This window comes from Ambystoma mexicanum, chromosome 13 (genome assembly GCF_040938575.1).
Source record: "Ambystoma mexicanum isolate Mex_15411 chromosome 13, UKY_AmexF1_1, whole genome shotgun sequence".
Lineage (NCBI taxonomy): Eukaryota > Metazoa > Chordata > Amphibia > Caudata > Ambystomatidae > Ambystoma > Ambystoma mexicanum.
In genome coordinates, this window is record NC_090938.1 from 202273858 (window position 1) to 202289619 (window position 15762).

General features: G+C 46.4%; 1 protein-coding gene across 1 annotated transcript in view; it reads left to right on the plus strand.

Annotated features, from left to right (window-relative positions):
* The window catches only part of CACNA1S (calcium voltage-gated channel subunit alpha1 S), a 596588-nt gene that overhangs the window by 279755 nt on the left and 301071 nt on the right, over window positions 1-15762 (plus strand). Inside the window, exon 11 of the mRNA XM_069633644.1 lies at window positions 1759-1984. Coding sequence (XP_069489745.1) covers window positions 1759-1984 — 226 coding nt within the window. The remainder of the gene's footprint in view (window positions 1-1758; window positions 1985-15762) is intronic.

Below are 15762 nucleotides of genomic sequence, written 5' to 3' on the forward strand. Positions count from 1 at the left end.
GGGAAGGGAACAGGGGAGAACACAACACAACAAAGATCTTACTAGGCCCAGTGACATTCAGAACGCGCAAGTGAATGGGAAAGGGAAAACGTGCATGGAAGGGGCAGAGTGGAAAGTGCAGAGCAGAGGAGAGCAGATAAATAATAATAAATAAAATAGAACATGGAGACAATAAACAGTGGTAGTGCAGCCAGCAAGTGGCAAGTGCTGTGTTTAAAGCAGCAGACTGGGTAAATTTGATAAGTGCAGAAAAAGAAGACAAGGGGGGGGCGGTCGTATGGGTACAGATACAGTCCCCAGTGCAAGGGGTGGCCAGGAGGCAGGGCAGGAGTGTGGCAGGGTGAGCAGGTACCTGGGCCCAGGGAGCAGAAGATGATCACAGCACACCATGTTCTTGGTAAAACTGACAGAGCTGTCTCTCCTTTCACTTTTGCCTTTTACCAATTGATGAAGAAGATTCTCCGAAACTGGTAAAGCTAATATATTTTCATTTCACCACAATATTTTCAGTTTGTCCAATCTAAGGTATCAAACCCCAGAATTTTGTGATTTTTATTTTTTAAACTGGACTAGCATGGTGATATATTTTTGCAAAGGACCTCATTATAAATTGTGATGCTGTATTCTGAGGACATTGGGTGGTAAGGGCCTACCAATGAAGTTAACATACACCCCAGTGAAGCAGAGGCCTTTAACATGGGTGGTAAATAGGTACCACCCATTACGGCCCTCAAAACACGACATTGGGCCTCATTCTGAGTGTGCCGGTCCGGTAACAACGGTGCCGGTAAGTGTACCAGCACCGTTGTTACCGGACCGGCACACTCCGAGTTCTGTGGGCAGCTACAGGCCTGCCCACCAGGTCAGAACTGGCGGGCGGGACTGCAGTCGCCCACAGACTTTGCCGGATGCACCAGCACTGTTGCACACTGTGCCGGTGCTTCCGTTCACCCCATTCCCATCTAGCCCTATCGGACTCGATGGGAATGGGGAGTAACTTTTCCCGGCGCCTGGCTTCACTGACCGCCGGGGCTGAAATGCCCCAGTGATTCCCTAAAGCCAGGCACCGGAAAAAAAACAACTTTGGTGGCAGCCTGTTAGTTTTACCGGCACGGCTACTGCCAGGGTTGTAATGAGGCCCATTATAGCTGTTAGCACCCCATTCGAAACCTCTGCCATGCTAAGGTCGAGAGTTGTGTAGGAAATAACGGACCGCGGCGAACATGCGGCTAATTTTTTCCACACAAAAAACAAATACACCCAAAATGGCTGCTAGGGAAATAAGAGGCCGCAGTTCCATGCAGAGCCCCACGTCCATTTTGATATCAGACCAAGTAGAAGAAGTCTTGGAGCACAGATTCAGAGGAGTGCGCAGGAAAGTGGTGATATGCATGTCGTTGAGGTTCAGGTAAGGAGGGGGCAAATACAGGGGAGATTGAGGCCGGGGATAGGGGCTGGGTCCATGCATTCCACTGATAACTCCAAACGCGGCCTTTGAATGTAAGATAAAGAACCGATTCTGAGCAACAAGATTGGCTGCAATCCCTGCTAAGGTTATTAATGTTATAAAAGAAAGGATTGTAAAGAAAAGTGTTACTCCCAGTAAACTGTGAAACACTATTTTGTGAAAAAATGTTCACGAGGGAGTATGTAATGGGCCATGATCACAGTACCTGTCTTTCTGACATTTAAAAGTGCAGATTTGAAGATTCATTGATATGTAATGAATGTAGCCCCTTCTCTGCTTTTGTACAACAGACACAGCCAACACTGTGCTCCTGTCGCTGTTCACGGCCGAGATGGTTCTCAAAATCTACGCAATGGGATTCCAGCCGTACTTCATGTCACTCTTTAACCGCTTTGACTGCTTTGTGGTCTGCAGCGGACTGCTGGAGGCCATGCTGGTGCAGATGAGCATCATGACGTCGCTGGGCATCTCTGTCCTCCGATGCATCCGACTTCTCCGCATCTTCAAGATAACCAGGTACGGGCCACTTTGTCTCTAAACACATATCTCATATTTTTTCATACTTCTTTATTTTGTGTTTGTTGAGCGCAATACATCAAAGCCCTGTACAAATCATCATATTGCAGTGCCATTAAAAGTAACACAGTGGGCCTCATTACAAGTTTGCCGGTCCGGTAACTACAGTACCTGTAAGCTTGCCGGTACCGTAGTTACAGAACCGGCAAACTACAAGTTCTGCTCGCGGGTGCCTTTTGGCCTGCCAGGTCGGACTTGGCGGGCGGTCCGGCACCCGCGAGCAGAGCATGTTGGACGCACCGGCACCATTCTGAATGGTGCCGGTGCATCCGGCCTCCCCATTCCCATTTGAGCCCTATGGGTCTCAAATGGGAATGGGGAGCATTTTTCACCGGTGCCCGGGAATGGGCAAAAACCGGGTCCGGTGGGGCCCTAATGACCCGGTAATTGCCTATTCCCAGGCGCCTTTAAAATTTGCAAGTTCAGCGGCAGCCTACCGGTTTTACCAGCAAGGCTACCACCGAACTTGTAATGAGGCCCCACATCTTCAAACCAAACTAAAAAGACTAAAAAACATGAGCTTTAAGAGCACAGCGAAAAAGAGGGTAGGACGTAAGAGAATGTAGAGAGAGAGGAAGAGCCTTCCAATGGAAAGGAGCAAGTAATGAAAAAGAATGAAATCGAGACTGGGCACCTGGGGGTAAGGAACTGTTCAGAAAAAGAGAGGCCAAGAACGAAGAGAATGAGAGGGAACGTAAAAGATACTAAAGATGAAAGATAAGGAGGAGAAAGATTATGGAGAGATTTAAAGACCATACAAAGAAAATTACATTTGAGACGAGAGTGAAAGGAAAGCCAACCAAGAGACGATATTGACAGGGAAATAGAATCACGAGGCGAAAGAGAACATAGGAGACGAATAGAAGAGATTAAGTTGAGCTTAAGTGGAGCCAATCGCTAGATGCGAAGACCAAAAAGAATACAAGAACAATAGAATAGGTGAGAAAAGATAAGAGAAGCAATTAAGAGTTTAGCTGCACTGAAAGTAAGAAAGTGCCTTGCCTTATGGATGTTGACGAAGTGAGCCTGACGCGAGTGTGAAAGTAAAGAAATATGATGAGAAAAGGAAGCTCAGAGTCAAATTAAGGCCCAGATTACAGGCGCAAGAAGCAATTGGAAGCAAAGACGGGGGAAATAAATAGAAGCAGGTGCAGAAGGAGGAGGAAAGAGTACTTCCATCTTAGAAGAATTTAATACAAAATAATGGTCATCCATCCAAGATTTAATAGCCAAGAGACAGGATATCAAAGTGTCATGAATAACAGGAGTAAAAGAAGAGTGAGAACGAAAATATTGAGTGTCATCAACATAGAAATGGTGAGACAATACGCATGAAGAAATAATAGAAGCAGAGGGAGAATTATAAAGGGAGAAAAGAAAGGACCCCAAGACAGAACCCTGGGGAACCCCAGAAAGAAGATAGACAGTGGCAGAAGACTTAAGAGGACTTAAGAACCGAGTAGGTGCGGTTCGAAAAATAAGAATGAAACCATGAAAGAATTGAACCGGAAAACCCAAAAGATGAGAGAGAAGAAAGAAGCAAGGCATGACCAACAGTATTAAAAGCAGCAGATAAGTCAAGTAAAATTAAGAGAGAAAAATGTTTAGAATAATGAGCTGAAAGTAACGAATCACAAACTGAAAGAAGAGTAGTTCCAGTAGAATGAAGTGAACAACAAGAAGATTGGAAACGAGGGAGGTTAGAATTAGCAGATATAAAAGAAGAGACTTGAGAATAGACCAGATGTTCCAAAAGCTTAGAAAGATCAGGAAGAAGAAATATAGGCCTACAATTAGAAGGGTGAAAGAGATCAAGAGAAGACCTTTTCAAGATAGGAAGAATAATTTCATGCTAAATGAAGAAGGAAGAGTTGAGGAAAGAAGATACATATTAAGGAGAGAAAAAATATAAGACACTATAGGAGGATAGACCTTAGATATAAATAAAGAAGGAAGCGGATCAGAAGGAGTAGCAGTAGGTTGCACTCGGGCTACCAATTGCATCGTATCCGAAGTGGAAATTGTGAGAAAGGATGACAAAACAGAAGAGCGAGGGAAAGGAGAAGGAGTAGAAGAAGAGGAAGTAGGAACAATAGCAACACGACGAGCAGTAACATTTGAAGAAAAATAAGAGGCAGAATCAGTAACCGAAAGAGAAGAAACAAGAGTCAGGTCAGGAGGAGGGGAAAGTAAGTGAGACAGAGAGCATCATCACAAGTTGGGCAGAGCAGTAAAAATGCAGCGGTAACACTATTTCCACTGGATTACCACTCTGCCACACTATGAGTTAGGGGTAAATCTGCCAACTTTCCACCCACTTTTGGTGCAATCACTGTAGCGCTATAAGCGCCATGGTCATTGAGCCGGATATACCAAATTGGGTCCAGTGGACTTAGAAGAAATGGGGACTTACCGCACCACCACAACTTGGGATCCACGCTATTACCAAGTTGCAGTAACGCTAATTGCATTGGGCAGTATCCCGGCGGATTTACCACCGGGATACTGCCCAACTTGTGATGAATCACACATTCTGAAAAAGATGACGGGATGAGAGGACGGGGAATTAAGAAGATCTCAATAGAAGGAGTCCTTAGCCAATAGAACAGCTTCCCCATAAAGAGAGTGAAACGAGGAAAGAATCAGAATATGATTTGCACCAGCGACATTTCAGGCATGGAATAAAGCTGCAACGTGAGCCAGTGTTGTGATGGCTTTGGAGTAGGTCAGAAAGAGAAAGCTGGTTACAGAGAGTCAAGTGAAGAGGAAAGAGAAGAAGAACGTAGAGAAGCAGCATCGACTGCAGGAATAGCTGCAAACAATGGATGTGAGGGAAGACTAGTATTAAAGGCACAAAGGTCATTGCGAAAATAAGTGGGGTTGTGAGAGGGTGCAGACGAAACAGCACGAGAGCAAGGAAGAGGAAGCACACAGAAGAATAGAATAAAATGATCAGAAGAATATACAGGAACGGCAGACACAGAAGAGGTTGCTAGTGGAGAGGAATACATAAGATCAAGATAAGAACCAGAGACATGGGAAGAAGGGATAGGAATGGGAGAAAGATGGTAAGAGTCAAGAATAAAAAGCAAAGGAACCGACGGATTGACAGAACAAAGGAGATTAAAACCGTCCAAGAGAATTCCAGGTGTAGAAGAAGTTAAAACAACAGACAGCAAAGCATCAAGATCATCACAGAAGGAACTCATTGGTCGAGGAGGGGCGGCAGATCAACAAGAAAGCCAAAGAATAGGGATTCAAAAATAAAGTATACAAATTCTCAAAAGAGGAAGAAACAGGGGCAGGGCTAAAAGTAGAACGATAGAGAATGCTAGTCCCACCCTGATGGTCAGAGGGGCCGTGGAATGGGGTGGTGCAGAAAGGATGTAGCAGAAGTAGAACGCGATGCAGTGATAGTCGTGTTAGGAGAGATTCAAGTCTCGGTAATACAAAGAAAATGGAGACGTAGGAAGTTATCAAGAACAGAGTGAGATTAATTACAAAGGGAACATGCATTCCAAAGAGCAAGCTTGATTGAAGGTGGAAAATTGGAACACGAGGGATAAGAGAGATTAGAAAGATTACAAGTAGAAAATGGGGGTTAGTGGACGAAAGGAGTTAAAAGTGGAATGGGAAGATTCACACCAAGAGAAAAGGTTACAAAAGAACTGTGTGTTTGGAGGATAACAGGAGTAAAAAGCACTAAAATATTAAGATAAAGCAAATCAGTGAGTGACGAAACTGAGAGCACTAAGAACGGGGAAGCCAGGAAAGATACAGACTGCTGGGCCAAGCTATGACAGCGAGAAAATAGTAAAGCAAGCATAGTAATCAAAAAGCAAAAGACATACGTTAAAGCGGCCATCAGCAGACAGCTGCAGACAGCAGCGTCCTGACTTAGCCCAGACTTCACCCGGGGCTTCTCCTCGGATGTGATGTTATAAGTCTGGCGGCTGATAGGCGGACCGAGGAGGAAGCATGGTCAAAGTCCATGAGGCGGGGATCATGATAGTGGAAAGCTGGAAGTTCAGAGCCAGGCAAAGTAGGTGAGTGGGCTGCTCCCCACAAGTAACAGGAGATGAGACCGTCACAACTGCAAGCACAGGAAAACACAGGACAGCTGCAACTCTCTGCAACTCACTTTGCAGTGTGGTAACAGAGCACTGACTACAGGATTCATCCTTTGGCTCACCAGATGTTTTGGACTACAAATCCCATGACCCCTAGCCAGCCTAGTCTGTGGTGAGCATTATTGGATGTTGCAGTCCAAAGTATCTGGAGAGCCAACGGTTGCAGACCCCTGCCTTAATATATCTAGGAAAAAATAAACATTCTTTCGTTTTTTTGCGAAAAAATATATGTAAGTTACATTTTTCTAGTATTTCTTTCAACCTCTTCTCTGCTATCAGATGGCTTCCATGTACACAGGATAATGTGCCTTTCCTCCAGTTATCATATTGTGCTGGGCAACCGCTCTTAGTTGGGGATGTCAGGGAGAGTGGACATTGACGTTCCTCATCTCACTGCGAAGCTGATTCTATCTTCATTTGGTCCATGATTGAATGGGCATCTGTGGTAAGGTACATCTCCTCCCCCACCACACCCCTAGGAGTATGAGATACACCAACAATTGATCAAACACAGAACCTGAAGGATTCTTGTAAGGGGGTGCCCCCATTAAAGTGGCTCTGGATCCGTAGGGTTTGGAGACAGCGCTGACAACTCTTACTAAACGTATAGCTTTATCCAGAAGAAAGGGTTCACAACTCAACTCCCACAGCATTCGCAAAACCCCTATCTGGAAAAATGAGCACTGAATGAGCATGAATAGTGCATACACTGATCAACCCTAAATGTTACCCTTCCTCTAAAATACAGAAGGGCTCATTACGAGGTTGGGAGTGTGGTAAATGTCTGGTGCTAAGAATATTCCTGTCTCTTATTTGGTTGTAATGGAATTGCTACCATATTTACAGCATCATTGAATTCTCTGTTAGGGTTAAAATGGAGGACTAACCTCCAGCCAGGTGAGGGAGGTAAATACTGCAGTTTAACACCAGTATTTGTAGGATGTACCTCGGCTGTAATTACTGCCTGCTTTAAGTCCTGAAAATTCCCATAGAGTCCAGAGGACTCCGAAAATTTAGTCCAATCCTGTATTCAGCCCACTCGTGATCTTGCAGTAAATCTGCCAGGCCGAGTGGCTGCGATGGTAACCAAGTTTGGTGGCACATCTGCTGGAAATTTCACCAAATTCCTAATGCGGTTCAAAGAACTGACGGTGCATGTCAATCGAATGATCTAAAAGTAACCTCTTTAAATATAGTCCAACCGTCAATTGTGCACATAATCTTACCAGCGTTTATATGATATAGGCTACTCTCGAATATGATATGATATGGCATTTGTAACACGCCTATACACAAGTGTTTCAAGGCGCGACAAGGCAAGGAAGGGGGAACAGAGGGAGGACAGAGACAACCATCTTACTAGGCCAAGTGACATTGAGATCACGCAAGTGCAGGGGAGACAGGAGGGGGAAAGTGCCAGGGGAAAGAGGAGTGGGGAAGTGCTGTACATGGACCAAAACAATAACAAGAAGTGCGGCCAGCAGGTGGCAGGTGCAAGGGTAAATTCAGACAGTAGGTGTCCAAAAGTGCAGGTAGGGGGTAAGAATTAAGCTGATTGGATTATCACAGTATTGCACAGTGTCCTGGATCCTTGGCAATTCTAGCTATATTGACTCTGTGAATAGTGCACCAGCTCCCAGTGTGATGCGTGTAAACCCAGACATTATGATGAAAAAGTGGTCAATTCAAATATAACAGTATTACCCATTTTTGCTAAATTACACTTTGAGTGATTTTTTTCGTCGGTTTTTTTGCCACTTTTGTTTAACCACAAACATACAAATGGTAAGTTTGATTAAGGTATATAGAAAGGGGGTGGGGGTGAGAAGGTGCGGTGCACGAGGCCTCTTCCTGCTTTTTGCAGTAAAAAAGCGGTAAAATCAGCAAAAGAAAATCAGCGAAATGTAATCCGACAAAAAAAGGCAAATCATCGTAGATCCATGATAACTATTAATATGGATGTGTTTGTATTTTAATATGTTCTTAAGCTATTAGTTTAAGAACTAAGGCTTAATTCCCATATGTGACACTCAATGTGCAGCAGACTGGCGTAACGATTGCCATGTAATACTAACCAAGGATGCATACATTTCCATAATCCCGCATGCACAGCAGTATCTGATAACCCTATGTCTCGGGAGGATGGTTTAGGGGCAACTCACTCGCCTTGGAAGCAAGACGATGCAGAGCAACACAGGTCCCACCCCCGGGTCCACGCTTAGAAACCTATGGGTATTAAGCACGTTATAAATAACCAATTACAATTAAAATCTATGTCAATGTAAACTAAACGTTGTCCCTTTCTCAGATTCTGACCTGACATTTTGGAGGATACTTTGAGGGTGGGCTGCTGAGTTTTAGGAACAGGTGTGGCCTACTGGCTGGACTCTGGTTCCTGTGTGTTTGACCAAGTTTCTTCTTTTGATTGTTGGATGTCTTTTCTGGGCTGTTTGTCGCCCTCCATCCTGTCCTCCTTGCTGGCTGCACTGATTGTCCCACACTGGTGCCATTCCTGGGTCACTGCAATGTTTCCCTCATAAAACCTTGTCGACCAAATATCTTGAACTAGGAGGGTTCAGTGGCCCAGAAGAATGGTGTTTCATCGGTACTGGGCTTCAGCTCCACTGTGGCTCATCCAGGACCCACCCAACCATTGTAGATACTGTGCATGGAGTTAGCTGGCTTCCCCGTTTTGCCTCCTGGGATACCTGGATCTCCTAGTGCTTTTCTTATTGATGAATCGACTTCTTTTGGTGGGTTCTCATCATGAGTCTATGTATTATTAGAGCTCTCTTGATAGGAGCATCCACCAATCAGCAGGGCCATCTTAAGGGTTTGTGGGTCTGAGGACACCGACGACTTTGACCCCACTATTGAAGCAAAGAAATTAGGAGATCCAGAATCCCTGATCACGTCCCCATACCTCCTCAATGCAATCACAACCCATAGCTTGATATTCTGACTAGCATTCATAAAAGTATAAATGGGTACCCACTGCGTACCCACTTCTGGGCCTCATACCCCCTTCAGACCTGCTACAATCTGAGCAAGGAAGAAGGTCAAGAAGGCGCTAATGCCAAAGTTCAAGGTTGTAACTGCGGCAGCGTTCGACTGTTAAGTTGAGGGTGCCTTGACCAAGTACCCTCAGAGAAGCAATGAAGTGAAGTTAGCCAGTGAACTGCGGCAGGTTGCAAATAATACATCAAAACAATTGTAGTGTATTTTAATTTAGTAAAACAGCCTATCACGTGTTTCGAGCAAAGCTCTTCCTCTGAGACAGTAGGATAATGTGATTCAAGGGAGTAGGCTCTCCCTTGAATCACTTCTCTGCCGAAAGGCCGCTATTCAAAATTGTGCATTTGCATTTGTAATTCAGAATTATAATTACATCTCATTTAAATCAAGCTACTGCCTCAGAGGAAGAGCTTTGCTCGAAACACTTGTCAGGCTGTTTTAAGAAATTAAAATACACTACAATTGTTTTGATGTATTATTTGCAACTTGGCGCAGTTCACTGGGTAACTTCACTTCCCTGCTACAATCTGTATAATAAACAAGTGGCATCTCAAGAGCAACATTACCAGTCCGTGATGAGGGTACATCGATATGGAGGGTGTAATCTTAGATGCAGGGCACAGGTCACTAGCTGTATAAAGAAGCTACACACACCAGCTTAGACACAAGAATCATATTTGCACTCTTGCAGAATGTAACAGTGCTCAGGCATGGAGACAGATTTGAAGCAACGAGAAAGGTAAACATACGTATAGAATATATAGTGGATATAAATTAGAAGCTACCAGAAAGGTGCAGGTATGCTGACGTAGAGTTATATTATTATTTGTCTGTGCAAAAACAAATGACTTTGTGGTGTGCAACGTATCAAGGGCACTATTATTATGCATGAAGCAACACTATAGCTAGCTAGACAATGAGTGAGACATTTTTTAAGAGCATACTTACAGAACTATGCCATAGGGAGGGATTAGTCGACAATCCAACTGTACAAAATGCATGGGATAATAGATTATAATTTATTTGCCCGGGAGTAAAAGAGTTCCAGGCTCCGGAATGCAGGATAATGCAAATAGAAATGAGTTTAACCTTGAACATTGAACGCCAACATTGAAAACCCCCTAGCAACAGAGGATTGGGGGGCATGATCTGCATGTTGTGGTGGTCCCATAAATCAACTTTTTTAATGTGGAGGCAATGGTGTTCTGTTTTTACCACTTTTGCCTTGGCCACTCAGGCTGCCAACCATCCCGTATTTTGCATGACTGCCCCGATCTAATATGTTGTGTCCGACATCCCGCAAATGTCCCAGCTTGCGCCATCAGGATCAAAGCCTTCCCCCTCACTCGCACTTTCTTGTGACATTTGAAGTCCAGGGCATCAGAGCGGTTCAACGATATGTGAAATATCTCTTCTTAGCGCAATTGGAGGCTAACTGATGCTGACAAAGCAGTGAAGAGGCTATTGGTAAGGACTCTTGTCCCTTTGGAGGTGCGAATGGCAGGTGATTAGAAATGGGAGGTGCGCATAATGCTGCATGCTGTGTGAAATAATCACAACAATTGTAAAACCCAAGGGAGATTTATTTAGGCAGATCCACTGTGACTCTAAAGCTAAAACCATACTTTGTTTTAATGCTGTACTTTGCAATTTGTGTACCTGAAACCTAAAAAAATATTTACAACTTTGAAAATATTAAGGGGCAATTACTTAAAGCTACAACAAATCAGTTTCACCACTTAACCAACATGTGTGATCTTGGGCAAGGTTTCACCACTTAACCAACCTTTGTGATCTTGGGCAAATTACCTGATCTTTGCCTTATCTACAGTCCCTGAAATGGATTCAGTTCACAACTCAAACTATTGTTTATCTTAACCATGAAGTTGCACCACATGTAACATTAGTGACCATTCTTATATCTCACACCACAAACGTTGTTTCTTTGCTTCCTCATGGCAACTACTTGTTATGTCACTTCCTGTGGTACTCCTTAGTATGAAAGACTGGAGACACTCCTTGAAGTAGCCTTTTCTGTGATGTCAATATCTAAATTAGGAGGTTTGTGTTTACTTTTCCGTACAGGCCCTGGAGATCTCCGGATCAGTCATGGATAGGAATGTAACCGGTCTGTGCCCTATATGCACATTGGTTCCAAAGTCTTTTTAGTGCTTTGCGTGTGTTAACATGATATTTTCCACAAATGTTTTAGCAAGACATTCGATGAGGACAGTAGATGGCTACGAATTGGAAAATTCCCTCTGGCAGCTCCTGGAGCGAGCACCTGCCACAGTACCCCGTGGCAGCAACAGCAGCCAAGATCTGCAACAGTGTACCCCTGCTAGCCCCAGCATAAACACCTCTCACAGTACCCCCTGCTAACCCGAGCACCCAGCACCTGCCACTGTGCCCCTGGCAGGAACCGCAGCAATAGCACTTGCCACAGGGCCCACTGGAAGCTTCAGCAGCCATCAACCATCACAGTGCCCCTGGAAGCTCCATCCTCCAGAAACTGCCACTGTGCTCTCTGGCAGCTCCAGCAGCCAGCGCCTGACAGTGTCCGCTGCCACCTTCATCAGCCAGCACCTGCCACAGCACCCCTTGCATGTCCAGCATCCATTGCCTGACATAGTGCCCCCTGGCAGCAACTGCAGCCAATACCTGCCACAGTGCCCACTGGCAGCTCCTGGAGTGAACACAATACCACAGTGTCCCCTGTCAGCAACAGCAGTCAAGACCTGCATTGTGCCCCTGGCAGCTCCTGGAGCGAGCATTTTCCACAGTGCCCCCTGTCAGCAACAGCAGTCAAGACCTGCAGTGTGCCCCTGGCAGCTCCTGGAGTGAGCATTTTCCACAGTGCCCCCTGTCAGCAACAGCAGCCAGCACCTGCCACAGCGCCCCTGGCAGGTCCAGCAGCCAGCACCCACCACAGTACCCCTGGCAGCTGCACTCGCCAGCACCTGCCACAGTGTTATATGGCAGCTCCAGCCAGCAGCACCTGTCACAGTGCCCCCTAGTAGCTCCAGGTGTCAGCACATGCCACAGTGCCCCCTGCCAACTTCATCAGCCAGCACCTGCCACAGTGGCCCTTGCATGTCCAGCATCCGTTGCCTGACACAGTGCCCCCTGTCAGCAACAGTAGCTAGCACCTGCCACAGTGTCCCTCTCAGGTTCAGCAGCCAGGACCTGTCACAGTGGCCCCTGGCAGCAACTGCAGCCAAAACCTGCCAAAGTACCCCATGGCAGTCCCTGGGGCGAACACCTGCCACAGTGCCCCCTGTCAGAAACAGCACCCAGTACCTGACACAGTGCCCCTTTGCAGCTACAGCAGCCAGCACCCGTCACAGTGTCCCTAGCAGCTTCATCCGCCAGCACCTGCCACAGTGTTCCATGGCAGCTCCAGTAGCCAGCACCTGTCACAGTGCCCCCTAGTATTCCCCAGGAGACAGCGCCTGCCACAGTACCCCTGGCAGCAACGTCAGTCAGCACCTGACACAGTAACCCTAGCAGCTCCAGCAGCCAAAACCTTCACTAGTGCCCCCTGGCAGCTCCAGCACCCAAGGCCTTCCACAGTGTCCCAGACAGCTCCAGCAGCCAAGACGTGCCACAGCGCCCCATGCAGCTTCAGCTGCCAAGACTTGCCACGGTGCCCCGTGGCAGCAACATCAGCCATCATCTGCCACAGTTCCCTGTGATAGCAACAGCATCCAGCACCTCCCACAGCAGCCAAGACCTGGCACAGTGCCACGGCAGCTCCAGCAGCCAAGACCTGCCACAGTTCCCGGTGGCAGCAACAGTAACCAAGACCTGCCACAGAGCCACCAGCAGATCCAGTAGCCAAGACCTGACACAGTGCCCTGTGGCAGCAGCAGCCTCCAGCACCTGCCACAGTGCCCCCTGTCAGCTCAGCAGCCAAGACCTGCCACAGTGCCCCTGGCAGCTCCAGCAGCCAAGACCTGCCACAGAGCCACTGGCAGATCCAGCAGCCAAGTCCTGCCACAGTGCCCTGTGGCAGCAACAGCATCCAGCACCTGCCACAGGGCCCCCTGGCAGCTCCAGCTGCCAAGTCTTGCCACAATGCCCTGTGGCAGCAACAGTAGCCAAGACCTTCCACTGAGCCACCGGCAGATCCAGCAGCCAAGACCTGCCACAGTGCCTCGTGGCAGCAACAGTAGCCAGCACCTGCCACAGTGCTCCCGGTAGCTCCATCAGCCAGCATCTGCCGCAGTGCTCTTTGGCAGCTCCAGCAGCCAAGACCTGCCACAAGTGAAACGGCTGTCTACTTTCATTGGACATTCTCTTTGAAGATGCAGAGGAGCAAGCGAGTGATGAAACAAACTTTAGCAAAGCCAGGGGGACAGGGGTTATGGGTGCTGAATACTTCCCAACAGAAGAAACAGTAGGAGTGAGCTGAAGGAGCACTGTGGGATGGAGGGAGTCCTTCATGGGAGCAAGAACCACTGGGGAGAATACAGACCACCGGGGAACCAAAGAGCGTGGAAGGAGCACTGGGGGAACAAGGAACCCTGGGGAACATGGGCAATGGGAGGGCTGCCTAGAGCACTGGCAAAGCTGATGGGGCACTGGAGGGCACATGGCGTTCCCATAAGAATCGAACCGGTGTTCAAGGTTCAAACGATACTCTGGTACAAGGGCACTGGGTACACAAGAAACACTGGGAAGCAAGGAGCACAGGGGTGGAATAGGATGTCATCTTTGATGTCCTGGGTGTTAGTCTTAGCAGTGCACGGTGGTGGCGCGAGTTATGGTTGATTAGCTTACCATAACTGGCGAATTTCAGGTGTTTTTCAGTTTTACTTGGAACCATAACGTCCGTTTAACAAAGTTTTTTCATTGAATTTCATAGGTTTTTATTAGTGCATCTTAACCATAGCGTCCCTTTAACAAAGTTTTTTCATAGGTTTTTACCAGTGCACGCTATTTTCCTACAACTTACTAATATCATACTTACCCAAAACTCTGCCATTTCACACCATCTGAAATAATTTTTAACACTTCTACACTTCTTGCAACTATGTCAACTAGTTTAGCATCCGTAGACATCTACGAACATCTGACTTCATAGCGGACCTTCCGGACAGTGCCACATGACCATACGCTGGCGCGCGGCATGATCACGTGTCTGAGAACCCGTCCGTACTTCACGATAAGATCTCTGCTTGGCGGACAGTTCGGAACTGCATTTTCTACTGATCTAGGAGCTTCCAACTTCAGAATTTCCCTTGCACAGCTCCAACACCTATTCCTACTCATTATCCATTAACAATCTAGCACACAGTACATACTTTTAGCAAAACTGCTATTTATCTTAAAATGGCATCAGCTAATGCCATCCCTCCTCCCCAAGAGCCACCACCACTGCTGTAATCAAGGAGCATGAGAAACAGTGCCCCATAACTTAGAAATAACACATGTGCAACATTTTCCCTTGTCCACATACCCCTCCATATTAGTGTTTGGTTGCTCTTCTCTCATTTCCCTCCCCACCTTTCGTTCTCAGCTCTCCTGCCAGAACAAATGCATCCAAAAACAACAAACGACATATTCCTTTACGAATCATCTTTCACAGTTAAAAAATAGAACTAAAAAAAAAATGTATAGACTCCATCTACTTTATATTTCTCAGTAAAGTACATAGACTAAATAAGATTTTACAACATTTCCATTTGCATTGTGTGCTATGCTAATGGGAATATTGTGGCGTTCATCCTCTGTTCCAGGGACTGGAACGGTGGATACCGGCCCAGCAGCCCAAGTTATCAGACCAAGTGAAGCGAGGGTGGATAACGAGGTCTCTGGACCATTATCCCCCCATTCCAGCCCCTGAAATGGGGGATGAAGGCCATTAGCACCCTAGGTTCCCAAAGCGGGAACACGGGGTGCTATAAAATAGGATTTTTCTTCCAACACTGGGACGCCAATGGCATCCCGGTGTAGGAAGGAAATTCCTTTTCCAGGATGGCCACCATGGAAAGGGAAGGTGAGGGTTCCATACAGGGCCCCTCTTCGCTTTCCATAGCAGCCTGCAGAAGGCAAAAAGAGAACCCTATGACCATATTACCACGAGCACATTTTTCTTCCCTTTCAAATCTAACCTAATTTCGAATAACTTCAGCACAAAGCCAGACCCAGGTGGACATGGCCACTTTAATCCTATGTTTTGTCCCTTGTGGTCATGGCCAGTAGCCAGATTGTCTGGATCATGACCTTATTCCATGACCTGGACAATCTGGCCACTGCCCATGGCCACAGGCTACCCCTCAGTCACTAAAGGTATACCACTATTTTTTGTAGCTACATTATGACACTTGTCAAATAATAAAACACTGGCACATTTGCAAAACCATGCTTGTAGGTCCTTGCCAATGCTCCTTAGGCAAGTTTGCTGGAAATCCACCCATGTTTTATTTTTTCAAAAGTGTCAAATGTATGCGCATACAATCGTCCTATAACCTAGCCCCCACTTGACAAAATCCATTCAGACTTTACGAAAACATCTAAATCTAGATCTATAATCTTTTTGCAAACCTTTGTGTAGATTTGTCAAATGGC